The sequence below is a fragment of the Pseudophryne corroboree genome, chromosome 3, assembly GCF_028390025.1.
Source record: "Pseudophryne corroboree isolate aPseCor3 chromosome 3, aPseCor3.hap2, whole genome shotgun sequence".
In the NCBI taxonomy this organism is placed as follows: Eukaryota; Metazoa; Chordata; class Amphibia; order Anura; family Myobatrachidae; genus Pseudophryne; species Pseudophryne corroboree.
Window position 1 is genome coordinate 629680491 of NC_086446.1, and position 20949 is coordinate 629701439.

Sequence of the window (20949 nt, forward strand, 5' to 3'; positions counted from 1 at the left end):
CAGTTAGAGGCACGAGTGAGGAGAGCCGTGGAGAGATCAGGGGAGGAGAGGTAGATTTGAGTGTCATCAGCATAGAGGTGATACTGGAAATTAAAAGAACTAATGAGTTCACCTAAAGAGGACGTATAGAGAGAGAAAAGGAGAGGCCCAAGAACAGAACCTTGGGGGACACCAACAGTTAGTGGAAGTGGGGGCGAGGTAGCATCATGAGAGGAGACAGAGAAGGAACGATCGGAGAGGTAGGAGGACAGCCAGGAGAGGGCAGTATCACGTAGACCAAAAGAGTGAAGGATTTGCAGAAGAAGAGGGTGGTCCACAGTGTCAAAAGCAGCAGAGAGGTCAAGAAGAATAAGCTGAGAGTAGTGGCCCTTAGATTTGGCGGCATGGAGGTCATTGCAGACTTTTGTGAGGGCAGTTTCAGTGGAGTGGAGAGAGCGGAAACCAGACTGGTATGGGTCAAGCAGTGAGTGAGAGGAAAGAAAGGCAGTAAGGCGATTATAGACAATACGCTCAAGAAGTTTGGAGGCAAAGGGGAGGAGAGAGATCGGTCGATAATTGGAGAGAGTGTTAGGATCAAGGGTAGGTTTTTTAAGAATAGGGGAGACAAGAGCATGCTTGAAGGCAGAGGGGACAGTGCCTGATGAGAGGGAGAGATTGAGAAGGTGGGCAAGATGGGAACAGGCAGAAGGGGAGAGGTAGCGAAGGAGGTGGGAGGGGATAGGGTCGAGTGGGGAGGTTGTGGGGGGGGAGGAGTGTATGAGGGCCATGACTTCCTCACCAGATACTAGGGAGAAAGATGTCAGAGTTGGTAAGAGGGTAGGGGAGGGGTGGCAAAGGATGGGTGGTGGCTGGTTGCTGGACTGGTGGGATGTGATGTCCTGACGTATGGAGTCAATCTTGGATGTGAAGTAAGTGGCAAAGTCAAGAGCAGACAATGAGGAAGGGAGAGGAGGTGGTGGTGGGCAGAGGAGGGAGTTAACAGTGGCAAAGAGGCGCCGGGGGTTGGAAGAGTGGGTAGAGATGAGGATTTTGAAGTATGATTGTTTAGCAAGGGAAAGGGCAGCACTGAAGGATGAGAGCATGAATTTGAAATGGAGGAAGTCTGCTTGAGAGCGTGATTTCCTCCAGTGTCGCTCGGCAGTACGTGAGCATTTTTGTAGATATCTGGTGCATTTGGTGTGCCAGGGTTGAGGTGTTGATCTGCGAGGGTGAATAGTGGTTGGCGGAGCAACAGAGTCAAGGGCTGAAGTAAGAGATGCATTGTATAGAGATGTGGCTTGTTCAGGGCATGTGAGAGAGAGAAGAGGAGAGAGAAGCGAGTCAAACAGGGAGGGTAGGGATGAGGTGTCAATAGCCTCAATATTACGCTTAGTGATGGTAGCCTTAGGAGGGAGAGATGGGGGAGCAGAGATAGATAAGTTGAATGAGAGCAAGTGGTGGTCAGAGAGGGGAAAAGGGGAATTGGAAAAATCAGAAATAACACAGCGGTGAGTGAAAACCAGATCCAGTGAGCTCCCGTTCACATGGGAGGGTGAGCTGGTCCACTGGGAGAGACCAAGTGAAGATGTGAGGTTAAGGAGTTTAGAGGCAGGTGGTTTTGTGGGGTTATCGATAGGGATGTTGAAATCAACTAGGATAATGGTGGGAATGTCAGAAGAGAGGAAGTGAGGTAGCCAGGAAGCAAAGTTGTCGAGGAATTTAGAGGAAATGCCAGGTGGACGGTAAATGACAGCAACTCGAAGATTAGTGGGTTGGTAGAGGCGAATTGCATGGACCTCAAATGTAGAGAATGTAAGAGATGGTTCTGGAGGTATAAGTTGGTATGTGTAGCTTGAGGGTAAAAGGATCCCAACACCACCCCCATGACGACCCCCAGGTCGGGGTGTGTGTGAGAATGTAAGGCCCCCAGCCGAGAGAGAAGCAGGAGAAGCGGTGTCATAGGGTGTAATCCAGGTTTCAGTAATGGCCAGGAGGTGCAGGGAGTTGGATATGAAGAGGTCGTGAGTGGGGGTCAATTTGTTGCAAACAGATCTGGCATTCCAGAGTGCACAGGATAAAGGGTATGAGTTTGTTGGAGAGATGTGAATGAGATTATCTGGATTGCTATGGCGTTGAGGTAAGCTTGATGGGGAAGGAAGGGATAAAGATGGTGAATTGATGGTGCTGGGGCCTTGGCTAGGAAGGGAGACTGCAGGAGTGAGGCAGGGAGGGAGTGCAGTATGATACTGGTGGAGGAGAGGTGAGGAGACAGGCAGAGGAGGGAGAGAGCAGGGTTGAGTGCTGGGGTATAAATGGTGTGAAGGGGCAGAAGTGAATTGCAGTGGGGAAACAGAAGAGGAGGGGAAGGGAGGCAGACAGAGGAGAGGAGACAGCATGAGATGTAGGAGACTGGGAGAGAGGGATAGAGGTGGTAACAGGGGACAGAAAAAAGGAATAGGAAGACGAGGATTAATGAGGGATGTTGCCAGCCTGGCCATAGTGTGGATGGGGTAAATAGTGGTCGCAAAATGAGAGTAGGAGGAGGAGTGGTGGCTGAATAAGAGAGCAGTGAAGTTTGCAGAAATAAATTCAATGTTAAACTGTCGTTATTATCTACAGGTAACAGTAAATCAAATATTTGCTGATGTTAGTTGGAAAATTACACAGTGTTGGCAAACTGCAAGTCAGTGTTACTTCATTAAATATGCTTCTCAGTGACCCATTTGTTGTCCAGGTGTTTGCAGGGTCAGAGTAGAAGTTGCAATGCAGGTGTTTGTGCAGAAAGTGAATGTATAGTTTTCCAAATAAGTGAGGTTTGGAGAATATTAGGAGTAAACAAACATTTGTAGCTGCAGTCCAAGTATTGGGGGTTTGTGTTGTTTTTTTGTGTGCAATTGATGGTGCTTCCTTTCAGTTTCCGTCCAGTAGAAGTCCAGTAAAAGTCACAGATGAAACCCTTAGAAAGTTTCTCCCTTTGAAAGCTTTCACCCCACACTGAATCAGCTACGCTGTTTCAGCTAGACTATAAGCTAATATAAAGAGCAACAAACATGTGTATGTAAGCACATTGATTGATTGGACCCACCCCTAGCCCATCACCCATTTAAAGCAATAAAACTTACACAGACAAATGGTGTGGGGGTATGAAACCATCACACATTCCCCAAATGCAAAAAATAAAGTTTGCTTAAATCTGCTAATGATTAATAAGCTAAACATACCTATTGCTAAGCATTCATGAAAGTCATATATGATAATTAACAGATGCTGTAGACTTCCTTGTAAAAGTAACTATGCCTTAATGTTACATTAATCTAATGTCTGTAGCTTCCTCTTGTACAATAGGTCAGCATAATAATATATAATCATGAGTAGTCCAGCTGTATAAAGAAAGAGAATGCAGAAAGCACAGGCCTCTCTATTAGGACCGCACTGCCAGTAATCACAGAACCTACGTCAAACACCAAACAGCTTGATGTATTTTTGGTTTGTCTAGCATCCAGGCCCACCAGGACATGTAGCCATTTTAAACTCTTCCCAGCAGCAGGAGTAAGGAGCTTTTATCTCAGTCTCTTGGTGTCCTAGTATAACGCCTCATTTCAGGGGTTCTTCTCTTTCAGGAGATCCTAAGATGTCCTGGCTCAAATTGTTACAAGAAGCTTTTTGATTTTTTTTTTTTTTTACAAAACTTATTTCTAAAGGTATATGTAAGGCCATTTGACATTAATTTCCTTAAACGGATCTAACCGGCAGTGAGGTCCACCAGGAGTTTTCCCTGTACCCCTGAAGGTCAGTGCGGCCCTGAACCACTATCTGCGGCACTCCATAAGATGCAACATCTCCGCATGTGTGGTGTGACTCCGATGCATCTTATAGGCCCTACACACATGCCGATTTTTTTGAAAGATATGAACGATCTCGTTCATAAATGAACGAGAACTCGTTCATATCTTTCAGTGTGGAGGCTCCAGCGATGAACGATGCGCGGCCCCGCGCTCGTTCATTGCTGGTCCCCCGTCGGCTGTGCATGCAGGCCAATATGGACGATCTCGTCCATATTTGCCTGCACTTCAATGGAGCCGCGTGACGGGGGGAGTGAAGAAACTTCACTCCCCCCGTCACTGCCCCCCCGCCGCCGGGTCGCTCCTCGGCCGTATCCGCCGTCGGGCAGCTCGGCGGCGGATCGTCATGTATGTAGGGCCCATAACATTGCTCTACTGTGTCCAACCTTCCCACTGCATCCAACTCAGAATCAGGCCCTTTCTTAGTTATCGTTCGCGCCTTAACATGTGGTCATTATAAAACTCTCAGTTCAGAGGTGGACGATATTTTGATTATTTTCGCAGTTGGCTGATGGTTGTGTATATACGTAGGAGGTGCAGATTCAGTCCTGCAAATATCAGTCGCAGTGCCCCAAAAAAGCCACAGCATGGGGCAACAATGGGGAGACAATTCCAAAATGGGGGTGTCAGCCCCATGCTACTGGGCATGCTGCAGCCAGCGGCTATGAAGAGATGCTGCATCTTCGGACGCAGCAGCGGATTAGAGAAGCCAGCAGTGTGAACCTCCTGTATCTTTATCACCATTTTGCACAGCCGCTGTATACAAGGACGCAGCCACTGTGCTATAGTCCTCACCTCTGCATCCGGCCCAGAATTTCTCTCAATGACTTGTTTACTTGTTGATGTATTTAGTTCTCTAGTCAATAACATAACAGCACTCAGATGTCTTCCATTAGCTGTCAGCTGCGTCGGCCAAACACATAATAACTAACAAGAGCTAGACATTCTGAGACAAGAAATTCTCATGTTTGTGCCAGTTTCTTCAGCAGGACAACAGCTGCAGTTTTATATGAAGCTTTTAGTTTAACACCTTCAATGCAGTGGTGCTTTTTGCCTTGTCCTTTGGTAAGTTGGTAACATTACTGTGTGAGGTGCTTTTGGAGCAGGGGTAGGAAATACCCTCCAGCTGCTGTTGAACTAGCATCCCAGTATGCCCCGACACAGTTTTAGCATGCCATGAAAGCAAACCTTTGTCAGGGCATGCTGGAATGTGTAGTCCCACAGCAGCTGGAGAGCCATTTATTGACGACAGGGCCGTAACTACGTGTGTGCCAAGGGGGCTTGGCACACAGCGCAGTTGCCCTGGGGGCGCACGGCCGTGCGCCGCGCTGGAGGAGAGAAGACAGGAGCGCCGGGCAGCGGAGGAGGAGGGAGGGGGAGCAGAGAGCCGCAGCAGCGCTATTTGATTGGTAGTAAGCGCTGCTGCAGCATCCCCCTCTCCTTCTGTATTGGCTGCCTGGCGCTGCTGTGGATGCATCCCAGTATCCACAGCAGCGCCGGGCAGCCAATACAGAAGGAGAGGGGGATGCTGCAGCAGCGCTTACTACCAATCAAATAGCGCTGCTGCGGCTCTCTGCTCCCCCTCCCTCCTCCTCCTTCTCAACTGACTTCACACTGCACCGAGAGGGAGATGCACGAGGAGCCTGCCAGCGGGGAGAAGGTAAGTATGTCTCTCTCTCTCTCTCTCTCCTGCAATGTGTAAAAAGGGGTCCCATCTGCTGCAATGTGTAAAAAGGGGTCCCATCTGCTGCAATGTGTAAAAAGGGGTCCCATCTGCCGCAATGTGTAAAAAGGGGTCCCGTCTGCCGCAATGTGTAAAAAGGGGGACTGGCTGCCGCAATGCGTAAAAAGGGGTCCCGGCTGCCGCAATGCGTAAAAAGGGGTCCCATCTGCCGCAATGTGTAAAAAGGGGTCCCGTCTGCCGCAATGTGTAAAAAGTGGTCCTGGCTGCCGCAATGTGTAAAAAGGGGTCCCGGCTGCCGCAATGCGTAAAAAGGGGTCCCATCTGCCGCAATGCGTAAAAAGGGGTCCCGTCTGCCGCAATGTGTAAAAAGGGGTCCCGTCTGCCGCAATGTGTAAAAAGTGGTCCTGGCTGCCGCAATGTGTAAAAAGGGGTCCTGGCTGCCGCAATGTGTAAAAAGGGGGACTGGCTGCCGCAATGTGTAAAAAGGGGGATGCTGTCTGCTGTAATGTATAAAAGGGGCTCTACCTGGTGTAGTGGCGCTACTGTGCAGCGTAATTTGAATAATGGAGACTACTGTGCACCGTAGTATGAATTGCTATTATTTTGTTGCCACGCCCCTTCCCGTGAAGCCACGCCCCTATATATTTTTCGCGCGCCTACGGCGCGCACTGCGCCTATCTTGTACGGGGGGGGGGCGCCAATGTCAGTTCTTGCACACAGCGCTAAAATGCCTAGTTACGGCACTGATTGACGACCCCTGTTTTGGAGACTTTAAGCCTATGGCAGAGTTTGCCATACACCGGCCTCCTGTGCCCCCACATTGTGTGCACAGAACAAATGTGTATATTCCCCTGTACAGTTGTACTCCTCTGATGTTGATTAGGCCTTAGTCAAACAGACCTTAATAAAATGATGCCATGCACAAAAGTGTATGTGCTGTAACCCATAGAAACCAAGGAACAGCTTGCTTTCATTACCTATACAGCACTATAAAGCTGAGGTACAACATAATTGTGAGCAGAACAACATTTTGCTAATAAATCCCCACCATGATTTTCTTTGTGGTAAGCAGAACACAGTTTGGATACAATGCAGGCCAAGCTACTACCTGCTTTGTGAAGTTGTTGTAGACTGAATGAGTGGTTCTCTTAAGTGAGGAGTCAATTAACAGCTGCTGTGTGGGTATATTTGGCCAATGAGCTATTCCGACATATTAATTCTCAAAACTAAGGCATCTGAGGTGATTTGTGCACAAACATTTTTTATCAAAGTGGTATAGTATTATAGAATATTTGGTCACCTCAGTGGGTCCTGCATACAACATTGGTGAAGGAAATATGGCCACAATGGTCGTCTTTGGATCCAAAATGCCCTCCTCGAGTACAGCTGCATGTTGCTTCATGCGCCACTCCAAAGGTACATCATCGTCTTTTGTCCACCCTCCCAGAGGGTGTAATAGAAGCACAGGGCACTTGTAGCCCCTATCCAGTAGGTGGCGCCTAGTGTCCTGCATCAGCAAAGCATGTCCATTATGAACTGGGTTTCGCAGTTGAAAAACAAAAACCGCATCTAGGGAAAAGCAAAATAAAAGACAGAAACATGATTAAATGCATTGATTTAGCAATTGCTGCTAAAAGGACTTTATAAATCAAATGATCTGTAAATTCATAGCCAATATTACAGATCAGGAGTTTCGGTGAGTAGTACAAGCACTTTGGCTCAGAGGTATATAAGGACATGTTGATCAACACAGCTTTGTAACAGCCAGTAGATTAGCTTATCATAGAGCAAACACAGAACAGAAGTGAACTCCCCCTAGTACAATTCCTTGGACAGAGATTACAGTCACATGACACATTTTCCCCTCCTCCACTTTACACATTCCTCACTTGGCAATTTATCATTACATAAATAAATTACAGGGCTAAACATGCGCTAATCTTTAGCAGGCACACTACATATTATATGATTTGGTCAATATTCAAATGACAGATTTCCCCCTAATAAAAAGGTGGTAGTTCAGCCCCACTACTCTACCCTCAACCTAGATGGAGGGTTAGGAAAAACAGCTTTAAAACAGTTGGATGGCAGAATGTGAATGGTCCTGACCCTGCATTTCAGCCAAGGCTGGAAGAGGAGACAAGGAATGTGGGAGGAATTGGCTGCATTTACCAGTTCATCTAAGGACTAGAAGTGGATTGGGGACTTTAAGTAGTATTGGCCAATAAACACCAAGTTATAAAATATTGTTTTTAATTTATTAAGATTGCTGGAAATATAGAATATGTTAGGGATTTATAGGACTCTTATTGAGGAAGGCAATAAATTAAATTTTTGCAAATTGATTTGCACATTTTACAGATGAAATGCGCCAAATGTGTAATTTACACAACAGCAACCCCTGGTTTTCCACTGGGGACCCAGATGGTCCACCCTGTGCCCTCAGGAGATGGGCACTGGGCAGACCAATCGAGGTTCACTTCTATGTGTGCAGAGCCTGAAAAATCTAAAAGGGCACACTCTGCAGAAGCATGAATATCACTGCATAGACCACCCCACTACTTTACTACCACCTCATTCATTGGGGTGGTATTCATGTGACCGCCGGTCAGCTGGCCGACAGTCACATGACCTCCTCCACCAGCCCGACGGGTCATTGTCCCGATGGTCGGCATGCCGACCAACAGGGACTATTTCCACTCGTGGGTGTCCACGACACCCATAGAGTGGGAATAGAACCCGTGGCGACCGCAGGTCGCCACCGAGCCCGCAGCGTGGCGAGTGCAGCGAGCCCGCAAGGGGCTTGCTGCACTCGCCCCTCCCCGCCGGGATCCCGGCGTCGGTATGCTGCCGGGATCCCGGCATCGGTAAGCTGACCGGCAGTCAGGAGACCGCCGGTCAGCCGTACTACACCCATTCATTCACCTCATTCATTCAGAAAACTTGTCAGTGTTCCTCTGAAAATACTGCTGGGTTTAGCATTATTAATAGCTTATATTAATGAGACTGAGGTATCAGGAGGGTCTTATATATGTGGAATTTTATATTTTGTGGGTAAATCTATTCATTACATTGTTTGGAGAACATTTAGAAGAATCAGTGCTACATTCAGTGGTGCACGCAGAGGGGGGGGGGGGGGATTCCGAGTACCTGGAAACCCCCCGATGAATCAAACTTTTTATTTTTGAGACGGAGACAGCAGTCTCAGTCTCAGTTTAAGCCACGACCGCAATCGCGACCATGGAACTGCTCCTGCAGCAGAGAGCTATGTACAGTAGCTCTCAATGGCGCACGCTGGGGGGGTTTCCGAGTACCTGGAAACCCCCCTGATGAATCAAACGTTTTATTTTTGAGACAGAAACAGCAGTGTCTCCATCTCAGTAAAAGCCGCGATTGCCATAGCAGCTCTCTCCGTCCTCACAGTGACTACCGCTAGTGTGCTCCTGCCTCCCAGACCCTGGTGCCTGGTATATATCGTATACAGTATGTATACTGTATGTAACCCCTCTCTCACCACCCAGGGGTACTTAATACATATGTGCCTCCACCCAAGCTATATTCTATTTGGCTTGCTTGGGTAAGCCTGATAGGTAGGCAATCTGTGTCCTATGTATAGGCATGTGAGATTACAATTGTACTAGTTTAAACAATAACATGACATTTACACCTGAAATTGTTGCTGTATAAGAATACCTGTATTCTTTATCTGCTTTCACAAAGAATATTACACTAGAATGTTATGCAACAGACAAGTACATAGGTTTTAATGTAAGCACATAGGTATAATAACATTGCCAACATTAACATTTATCTAATAGTTGCACCGTATGTAGTTGTAGAACACATAGATATGCCCTATTAAATACAAATAACAAAACAAAACAAAAAATCATAACTATAAACCTGGGTTTAAATTTGTCTCACTGTGTACTGCAGTAACGTCGGTGCACTTACGTTGGGGCCCTTTAAGGAGGATCTTAAGTTTCGTTAACTGTGAGATATCTTTAAGTATTTCACTAGTTCCACTGTGAAGGATTAGTCAGCACTATATGTGCTGTACTGTATCTGGTCGTTTCTCCTTGTAAACCTAAACTGAGTTTGAAGTTATATTTCTCTGTTTAACAAACTCTTTAGTTGAATGTAGAAATGTTTTTGATTCACGCAGAAAATTACAATTCACCTACTCAATATAGCTGCTTTTAATCTCCTTCAGGAAAGAGTTCAGTCCTTTTATATTTCATGCACTCCTCCATAAAACTCAACTGTAACCATCAAATAAAAATTTCCTTTCCAGTTTTTAACTTTGCTTTATATATTAGTAGCTACATTTGGTTAAAATCCAAAAAGGCAGCATATTTCTCTTCATCTGCCTCCATTAGATCTTAGTTATGAGCCTCTCATTTACTATATGGAGTCACACATGCAGCCACTCTACGGTCCTGCCACTCTTCTACTAACTTTTGTGTAGTTCTGTTAGCTACTCTTCCCTCTGCAACTGTTATGGAGTTAACGCAATAGGTAGCAATGTCACAGATGGTGCTGCTTATTATGTGAGCTGAGTAATGTAGCTACCTCTACAATGTTTATGAACCTCCGTAGATGAGATCAATTATATTTTATGCAGCTATACTGTACTTTATCTTCTTGGATTAACTGTCACTTAGCTGCTATAATAGCTGCAAAGTATTAGTCTAAAATATTTACTCCTTTGAAGTTACAAGTGCATGCAATATTAGCTGCAGTGCAGGGGCTGTCACTTTGCCTTGGTGTAGCTGGGGTGAGTATAGTATTACACTTACAAATGCCTCACTGCTGCTCAGTCTCCGCCTCCTGCCGACACTCCCCCAACTTCTCCCTTACACTTACAGCCACACAGAATGGAGCCTCTGCTGCTTCTATGTTGTGACTGTCAGAGTCTGTGTCTGTAGTAGGTAGAGCTGTCATAACTCGGGGTACAGGAAGGAACCCTCTCCGCCTCCCTGTCACAGACGCGCCCTTCTAATACTGCTGGTTGATTTGACTAGCACTGATGCTGGGTTCTGTGAACAGTGCTGAGCCTCAATGCCGTTGACACCACCTTTACAGCCAGGAAGCTCTGCTCTGGCTTCACACACTAAGCCCCCTCCGGCCGCCGCAATGTATACCACTCAGCTCTAATGTGGGCGACGGCCGGAGCAGCAATGAGGTGTGTGCTCTCACAAGAGGATCTCCAGTCTCATTGTCAGCTACACTGACAGCACCTATCCACCCCTCTCTAGTAGTCACATGACCCACTCTGAGGTGATGCCCCGCCCACTGGCAATCACCCCACTAGGTGATTGACAATTAGGAGCACAAGGACATTAACCGTTTAGATGAACTGTGAAACCATAAAATAAGCTTTAATTATATTTACCACTACATTTACATCAATGTACATACAATTACATATATGTGAACTATATTATTTACCTCAGAAAATGCATATAAAAACATTAGTTAACTTCAACATGCTTATACTTAATTTTTATTAAAATATTTGAACTACCTCAGTATAAGTGTTGTATAAACCCTTAATCGGGGTTACATTTCTCCCCCTGGTGCATTGTCACCGTTTTCCGTCTATAGGGGCCAATGCACCATCTACCTTACTCACTATGCTAAAATAGTTTATATTCATTCACATCCATTAGCAAGCCACCTCATCTCAATCATTTTGACTGTTGGCCAACTAGGGAGAGATGGAACTACATAGCCTTCATGCCTCCCTGGGATAGTGTTCTCTGATCGTGCTGGTTTCCCTTGTTCTTCTACACCTGACCCATTGACTTCATTTAGTACTGGACTTTGGATGGAAAATTTAAGATATTTGGCTAGGGTAAAGGGATCATGTACTTCACTATGATTGTCACTGAGACTATGTTCTTCCTCTGACGAAGCTTCTAAGGTTATCAAGTCTTTAGCATCTGAATTTCCTGTTTCTTGATCCTGGGACTGATTTACTCTACCTTTGAATTTCAAGAAACGTTGGTAATGTAAGGTTGCAGAAGGATGACATGGAGCTGGATCTCTCCCTTGCCTTTGTTCTGAATATGCACTTCCTTCATCAACCGCTTTATCCCGTGACTGGTAACAATAACTTCATGATCCTTTTCGTTTTGGAGCAAATCGACTCCCTTTCACTGGCACTCCACCTATGCCAGTCACATTTGCTGCATGTACACCCTTTTCCCCTTCCAACACTTCAAATTCTACTTTCTCTCCATCTCCTACACTGTACAACAGTTTTAGGGGGTTATTATTCCTTATGGATGTCCAATGTACAAATATGTCTTCTCCGGTGTCATGCCTTTTAATGAAGCCATAGCCTTTCTTCACATGGAACCATATTACTGTGCCAGTTATTTTAAGAGACATATACTGTGTCCCTTGACTATTAACTTTATTCATATAAGATTGTCTCAGCAATATATCATCCACTACCTCAGTCTGTAATCCTATGTCCTTAGTATCCGGTCGCATAGAAACTTCATAGATACAGTCTTCAGGACAGTTGTTTAGGATGTTGGCATCCTTGAGTATTTTATTCTCAGATTCTAGCTGAGACAGTCTTTCTTTCATTTCATTCAGACGAATACGATCCTCCTTTTCAGTTTCTTTACCCACTTCCAATAATTCAGACAGCTCAGTTATTTTTGATTCCAGAGAATGAATATTGTCTTCCTGCTGCTGGTACATTATCAACTTTTGTTGCTCCTGATCTACCCTGGTTTGTCTTTCATCAGATACCATGGTTTCCATCTCTCTCTGTATAAACCAAAGTTCTCTTTCAAGCTCTTTATTCCTTTCATCAATTTTGGTGTTAAACATTTGTTCTTCTTTTAGCTTCCATCGGGTTTCATCTAGAACCTCCAACAACTGATAAATATGTTTAGACCTGTCCAGTGCTATATGTCTTATCACCTCTATCGGGGTCTGTACATCCACTGGACTTTCTCTCCTTGTTTGTTCCTCAATGGAAGTTGGAAACAGGGAAAGCAGGTCCTTCTGTTGATCTTTTGGAAGAGCTAATACGAATTGTCCATGTTTCTTAAAATCCTCAGCTATTTGCTTTAGCACGGTTTCTAATTTCTGTAAACCTATATCTATTTTTACTTCCCCTGAAACTCTCTCTTTCAGTGGTACAACATTCTTATCTCCTATCATTCCATAATCCATATTAGTGACCAAAGTCTGAGCAAGGTTGTCACTAATACCTCCCTCAGTATCCTTCAGGTTAGAATCCAGTCTGACTTTCTTGTCCTTGGATTTTTTCTTTCTCTTCTCCAACTCTACAGGGACATCTAATATTATTTCATCTTTCACACCTAGGTTATTTCCAATAGTTCCAGCAAACTTGCATGTCACCTCTTCCTTTAAGTCTGGCTGCTGATGGTACTCTAGTTTGTCCATACTTTTACATTCTCTATGGGCTCCAACTCTCCCGACTGATACAGCAATGGCTTTTTGTCCAACCTTCTCTCTGTTCCTTTGCTTCTTTCCCATATTTGTATTTTATTTTTAGAGATGTGAGGAACTTTGTCAATAATAACTAATGGCAGCTGACACCTGTGGTGTAACAGGGCCTGGGTGTAATTTCTATCTCAAGCGGTGCCTCCAAATGTAACCCCTCTCTCACCACCCAGGGGTACTTAATACATATGTGCCTCCACCCAAGCTATATTCTATTTGGCTTGCTTGGGTAAGCCTGATAGGTAGGCAATCTGTGTCCTATGTATAGGCATGTGAGATTACAATTGTACTAGTTTAAACAATAACATGACATTTACACCTGAAATTGTTGCTGTATAAGAATACATGTATTCTTTATCTGCTTTCACAAAGAATATTACACTAGAATGTTATGCAACAGACAAGTACATAGGTTTTAATGTAAGCACATAGGTATAATAACATTGCCAACATTAACATTTATCTAATAGTTGCACCGTATGTAGTTGTAGAACACATAGATATGCCCTATTAAATACAAATAACAAAACAAAACAAAAAATCATAACTATAAACCCGGGTTTAAATTTGTCTCACTGTGTACTGCAGTAACGTCGGTGCACTTACGTTGGGGCCCTTTAAGGAGGATCTTAAGTTTCGTTAACTGTGAGATATCTTTAAGTATTTCACTAGTTCCACTGTGAAGGATTAGTCAGCACTATATGTGCTGTACTGTATCTGGTCGTTTCTCCTTGTAAACCTAAACTGAGTTTGAAGTTATATTTCTCTGTTTAACAAACTCTTTAGTTGAATGTAGAAATGTTTTTGATTCACGCAGAAAATTACAATTCACCTACTCAATATAGCTGCTTTTAATCTCCTTCAGGAAAGAGTTCAGTCCTTTTATATTTCATGCACTCCTCCATAAAACTCAACTGTAACCATCAAATAAAAATTTCCTTTCCAGTTTTTAACTTTGCTTTATATATTAGTAGCTACATTTGGTTAAAATCCAAAAAGGCAGCATATTTCTCTTCATCTGCCTCCATTAGATCTTAGTTATGAGCCTCTCATTTACTATATGGAGTCACACATGCAGCCACTCTACGGTCCTGCCACTCTTCTACTAACTTTTGTGTAGTTCTGTTAGCTACTCTTCCCTCTGCAACTGTTATGGAGTTAACGCAATAGGTAGCAATGTCACAGATGGTGCTGCTTATTATGTGAGCTGAGTAATGTAGCTACCTCTACAATGTTTATGAACCTCCGTAGATGAGATCAATTATATTTTATGCAGCTATACTGTACTTTATCTTCTTGGATTAACTGTCACTTAGCTGCTATAATAGCTGCAAAGTATTAGTCTAAAATATTTACTCCTTTGAAGTTACAAGTGCATGCAATATTAGCTGCAGTGCAGGGGCTGTCACTTTGCCTTGGTGTAGCTGGGGTGAGTATAGTATTACACTTACAAATGCCTCACTGCTGCTCAGTCTCCGCCTCCTGCCGACACTCCCCCAACTTCTCCCTTACACTTACAGCCACACAGAATGGAGCCTCTGCTGCTTCTGTGTTGTGACTGTCAGAGTCTGTGTCTGTAGTAGGTAGAGCTGTCATAACTTGGGGTACAGGAAGGAACCCTCTCCGCCTCCCTGTCACAGACGCGCCCTTCTAATACTGCTGGTTGATTTGACTAGCACTGATGCTGGGTTCTGTGAACAGTGCTGAGTCTCAATGCCGTTGACACCACCTTTACAGCCAGGAAGCTCTGCTCTGGCTTCACACACTAAGCCCCCTCCGGCCGCCGCAATGTATACCACTCAGCTCTAATGTGGGCGACGGCCGGAGCAGCAATGAGGTGTGTGCTCTCACCAGAGGATCTGCAGTCTCATTGTCAGCTACACTGACAGCACCTATCCACCCCTCTCTAGTAGTCACATGACCCACTCTGAGGTGATGCCCCGCCCACTGGCAATCACCCCACTAGGTGATTGACAGTTAGGAGCACAAGGACATTAACCGTTTAGATGAACTGTGAAACCATAAAATAAGCTTTAATTATATTTACCACTACATTTACATCAATGTACATACAATTACATATATGTGAACTACATTATTTACCTCAGAAAATGCATATAAAAACATTAGTTAACTTCAATATGCTTATACTTAATTTTTATTAAAATATTTGAACTACCTCAGTATAAGTGTTGTATAAACCCTTAATCAGGGTTACATGTATATGAAGTTTGCGTGTATGTAAGTATTTGTAGGTATGTATTTATGTAAGTTTGTGTATTTGTTTGTGTGCTTGTGTATGTCTGTATGTTTATGTATGTATGTATATATAATTATATATCTATCTATATCTATCTATATATCTATATATGTATATACATACACACACACATACATACAGTACACATATATACGTACATACACACACGGAAACGGGTGGCACTTGATATGTCGGCTGTCGGGATCCTGGCGTTCAGCATACCGGCGCCGGAATCCCGACACCCGGCAAACTGACAACTATTTTGCCTCTTGGGGTGTCCAGGACACCCCTGGAGGGAGAATAAATAGCGTGGCGTATGCAGCGAACCCGCAAGGGGCTCTTTTGCGCTCGCCCCACTGCAGGTATACCGGCAGGCGGGATCCCAGCGCCGGGATTCAGAGCGCCGGTATGCCATAGTAGATCCCATGGAAACCGCCCTGACTAAATCTTGCGTTTGCCCCTGACATTAGGTGATTCTAGGCAGTTGCCTAGGACGCCAACAGTTAGGAGGCACAAAATGTCACTCATGCAGCTTCTTTTATGCTTCCAATGTGCCTCCACATGGAGAGCCAGCCACTGAAAGTAGGATAAGCCAGCAACTTCTTAACTTTGAGCTGCTGCAACATAATGTCAGTGATAACCTGAGATAACTCTTGGGAGAAGGTGTGGGCTGTTTCTGAGTGTAGATGTGCCATCTAGGAGGAACGGGTTGCTGCCTCGGATACACATAGAGCTTCCAGCAGCTCTAATGCCTAGTAGTAGTTTGAGCATAATAAAAGTCTTTTCTGTTTCTTGTCTCCCCCCTTTCTTCACCTGACTGTGCTACTTCTACCTGCCTGAAATAGCTTTCTGTAATACTTTTTGCTGATGCCATCATTTTAATATTACTACTTGTATTATGTTACCCTTGTTTTTTCTGTGCAACGCGTAACATGTACTATGTAAGATTAGGATAATTTATTTTACCCATTTTGTTACTATAGCTCTATATGGTAAAGAGGGATTTTGTGGCGCACAATATATAAACACTTATAATAAAGACTAATAAAGAATCCAGGTGCACTTGCACAAATAAAGGTGAGAGACTAGAAGAAAGCTGATTTCAAACTGCATCTTGTTCATTTTGCACTACAAAACGACCATCAGAATGTTTCAACTTTGCCTACATTTTTTTTTTGTTTAGTAGTAATTTACTTTAAGGGACCTTATCATTGTGTTTTGTACTTTGTAACATAAGATGATGTCCTGTAATAAATGTGACAGAAACAGAATGCTAAGAAGTGTTTTTCCTCTGTGCTTTGTACAAATGTGAAAGGGCTAGGTCTCACATAGTGATTTCCTTTCATTAACTGAGATAGCTGGGCACAAGCTAGCAAACTAAAGATAACACTTTAAACATATACTTTGCAGAATAATGACAATGCCAAGTTCTTGAGACAAAGGGAGAAAAGCTACAGGACTCATCCATATGAGCAAAATACATGTGTGAATGGGACCCAGGTATACCACGTGTGTGACTAGGACACATGTATACCACAAGGTAAATACCTTGGACAAGGGATATATGGATTGGTATGCTGTGCCATGTAGACAACAATAAATTACATGACAATGTCCATGAGTTCAAGGTGAACTCTCTATACATATAAAAATGGACGTGTGTATGTATTTTCCAGCATAACTCTGGAATGCCTGTAGCAATTTACACCAAACTTGGGACACATATGACTTACAATCTGGAAAAAAATACTGTGGGGGTGGTGGGGAGGGGGTGGGGGGGGGGGGGGGTTAAAGACAACCCTTGCACCCCTAGGGGTGGGGGTGGAAAGGGGGTGACATGTAAAAATCCATAGTTTCCAGTGTCGTGGAGATAAATAGTGACGCTCCCGATGCCGTTTAAGTCCAAGTTCAGATCCCATCAGCATGGGGGGGGTGAGAAGGGGTGAAAAAGAAAATGTCCAAAATGACCGACATTAGTGTCAAATTATGCTGGCGCTATAAGCTTCAAACTGACAAGTATATAGCCAAGAGGCTCATTACACAGTGGCCCCTGGGGGAACAGCTCCCACATGGACTACACCCGGCTCGGGTGATGACACAATGACAGCAGTCAGCAGTGTGTGCAGGGCCTGGGGGTGGGGGATTGCTGCTGCTTCCACACTTACACACATCCACAGACTCTCACACAGATCCACCTGGTCCAGGCTCTCCATGGTTAACATCCTCCCTCCGCTCCGCTACTCACTTTCCGACAACTGACTTGCAGCAGTGCGATGTGGCTCCGTCCACGGCAACACAGTGGCAGCGATGATAAATCGCATCAGGGACGCTGTTCCCTGTGACCACCCCCTGGCACAACCACCGCCGCTATAACTACTACTGTCACTATACAGGCCACTGACACCGGGAGGCACGGCGGCACTGCTCCTGGGTAACGCAGATGTCTCCCCGCCAGTGTAGCCGGTGCTGGCTGCTGTGTCAGGCTTGGGGAGGGGGTGATACCAGGAGGTTACCATCAGCGGGCGTCTCCTCCGTCTCTGGGCTGCTCTCCCCGGGTGCTGCTGGCTGCTGCCTTGCTGGGGGATGGGTGCTCTTAGTTTACCAGGAAGTCTTTCAAAATGAAAGTTATACGCACGGAAATACCTGAAATTCCGTAGTGAAGAACGGGTATTCAGCTAGTTCAATATAAATGTTATATGTAGTGTAATCACATTTCCTTTTAGGATTAACCCTACTCCCATGACAGGGAGATTTCTCCTTAGTACACATGCTGCAATAGGCCAACACCACTTGCTAACTGTTCTTGGTCAATTCCAGAAGGAGAAATAAACACTGATGTTTTAATGGATGGTGGGAACATGATAAGTGCATGATAAGTTATTGTCTGTCCCCAATCCATAACTTGGGTAAATGAATGTAATGCAATGCATGCTTTCTTAATTTCTTCTTCCTGCTACGCCAAGACATTTAAAAGGGTCACTGAACATTTGTTGTACTTAAAATCATTTATTTTGTTTGTTGTAGTTTGTTATATGGCCCTTTGCAGCTCATGGCTAATGCTGGAAACTTAGTTTTGCATTAATCAATGCAAACAAGTCAATGCATCTTTTGCCCATATAGTCTACATTCTACTAAAGTAGTTTTAAATAAGTAAAGCCACTAGAGGTGTAATGGATGCAGCTTTGGTCAAAATAAGTAGTAATTAGTAATAAACCTAGTAAACCATTTCAAAGTCTTAAGTAAATTAGGTTCTTAAGTATCCTTGGTAAGGGTTTTGTGCCCACTGCAGTGTGACTTTTTTCTGTTTTAATAACTATCCTGTAAAAAGTGAGACCTAATATAATATTGTTTTACCTGCATTCATTTCTTTAGCTTTCTGTTTCAACTCCAGAGGTGTAAAACGGTATTGATCTAAACCATCTTCCCACCGGATTCTTTCCAAAACCTCAAGATCTCCACCAGCCAACCAATCACCACTTTCTAGCACCATCTGGAAGGCAAAATGTTCTTCACTGTCATCAATGGGTTCTATGAGGATTGCAATATAGGCTTATTTTTATAGCAAAAAAATTGCAAAAAATGTGAGTGCGATGACTATGTACATTTGAAACAGACTCATTTTTTTTCAAACAATTATAGGAGTCCTGTGTCCACCGATTGTTTTTAATTTATTCAATATTCATTTGCATACATCTATATTACAATAAGATATGACTTCATGTTATTATATATACACTGTTGTTTTTATTCATGCATTTTTATTAAAATATACACTCTGCCTTAGCGCTCCCATTTTTTGCATTTTTTCAGTTTGTACACAATTTTGAGGGGTTAGCCGACCCCTTGTTGGGGAGCATGGCTCTGGAAGTATAGGTTGTTGGGAATTTATGATAAAAAAATTTTTGAGAGTGTTTAAACACCCCCACTCCTGGCGCAATTTAGTAGGTTAAATTAAAATGGGCTATACAACAGCTGCAAGCACTGAGGGACTGCTGGCTCCCCCAAACGACAGAAATAAATATATACAAATGTGCTGCGCTTAATGTATGCTTAATTGATAATGAATAAAAATTGATAAATACACAGGTGTCTGCTTAAATCAATTTGCAACTCATACGGAACTTGCTGATAAAAATGAAACAAATTTAATGACACACACAAGATATAATAAAAACCATTAGTAAAAGAAAACAGCTCAAGCGCACTGATAGACGTTCTGAATAATTCACTGGGTTAGGAAAATTAGAAACAATGGGGCAGATGTATTAACCGGGAGAAGGCATAAGGAAGTGATAAACCAGTGTTATGTGCAAGGTGATAAAGGCACCAGCCAATCAGCTCCAATATGTAAATTAACAGTTAGGCTCTGATTGGCTGGTGCCGTTATCACCTTGCACATATCACTGGTTTATCACCTCCTTATGCCTTCTCCAGGTTAATACATCTGCCCCAATGTCACTTCAATGTTGCCACATCGACCTAGTCTTGGTCTCTTTGTATCAAAAGCTAAGTAGCAACAGTTAATACAGCCTGTTTGAGAACAAATGAATGTAGCTCCCGTCCTCTATGCTACTGGCGTCCCAGTGCAGAGGAAATGCCGCTGATAATATTTACCCGACCTGCGGGAAGATGCAGTCTCGCAGCACAGGAGGTATCGGAACAGCTACCATGCGTCCGCCGCCGGCACTAGCACAGTGCAGGTGATTCAGTCCTGGCGGGCGGGTACGGACGCTGCAGTGTTACGCTGACCTGGCGTTCCGGTATACTGCGGAATTTATGAGCACCAGTAATATCCTCTTTTCTCTGACGTCCTAAGTGGATGCTGGGGACTCCGTAAGGACCATGGGGAATAGCGGCTCCGCAGGAGACAGGGCACAAAAGTAAAAGCTTTAGGATCAGGTGGTGTGCACTGGCTCCTCCCCCTATGACCCTCCTCCAAGCCTCAGTTAGGTTTTTGTGCCCGGCCGAGAAGGGTGCAATCTAGGTGGCTCTCCTAAAGAGCTGCTTAGAGTAAAAGTTTTGTTAGGTTTTTTATTTTCAGTGAGTCCTGCTGGCAACAGGCTCACTGCAACGAGGGACTTAGGGGAGAAGAAGTGAACTCACCTGCGTGCAGGATGGATTGGCTTCTTAGGCTACTGGACACTAGCTCCAGAGGGACGATCACAGGTACAGCCTGGATGGGTCACCGGAGCCGCGCCGCCGACCCCCTTGCAGATGCCGAAGAGAGAAGAGGTCCAGAAACCGGCGGCTGAAGACTTCTCAGTCTTCATGAGGTAGCGCACAGCACTGCAGCTGTGCGCCATTGCTCTCAGCACACTTCACACCAACGGTCACTGAGGGTGCAGGGCGCTGGGGGGGGCGCCCTGGGCAGCAATGAAAGTACCTATTCTGGCTAAAAATACATCACATATAGCCTCTGGGGCTATATGGATGTATTTAACCCCTGCCAGGTTGTCAGAAAAACGGGAGAAGAAGCCCGCCGAAAAGGGGGCGGGGCCTATTCTCCTCAGCACACAGCGCCATTTTCCTACACAGCTCCGCTGCTAGGAAGGCTCCCAGGCTCTCCCCTGCACTGCACTACAGAAACAGGGTTAAAACAGAGAGGGGGGGCATTTTATGTGGCGATATTATTATATATTAAGATGCTATAAGGGAAAACACTTATATAAGGTTGTCCCTGTATAATTATAGCG

At 44.5% G+C, this 20949-nt stretch overlaps 1 protein-coding gene across 2 annotated transcripts in view; it reads right to left on the reverse strand.

Annotated features, from left to right (window-relative positions):
- PAPSS2 (3'-phosphoadenosine 5'-phosphosulfate synthase 2) overlaps positions 1-20949 on the reverse strand; it is a 146501-nt gene that overhangs the window by 13910 nt on the left and 111642 nt on the right. For both annotated transcript variants that reach the window (XM_063961716.1, XM_063961715.1), the window contains 2 exons: positions 18611-18746; positions 6806-7074 (listed from right to left, as the gene is read on the reverse strand). In XM_063961716.1, the coding sequence (XP_063817786.1) occupies positions 6806-7074; positions 18611-18746 (405 nt within the window). The remainder of the gene's footprint in view (positions 1-6805; positions 7075-18610; positions 18747-20949) is intronic.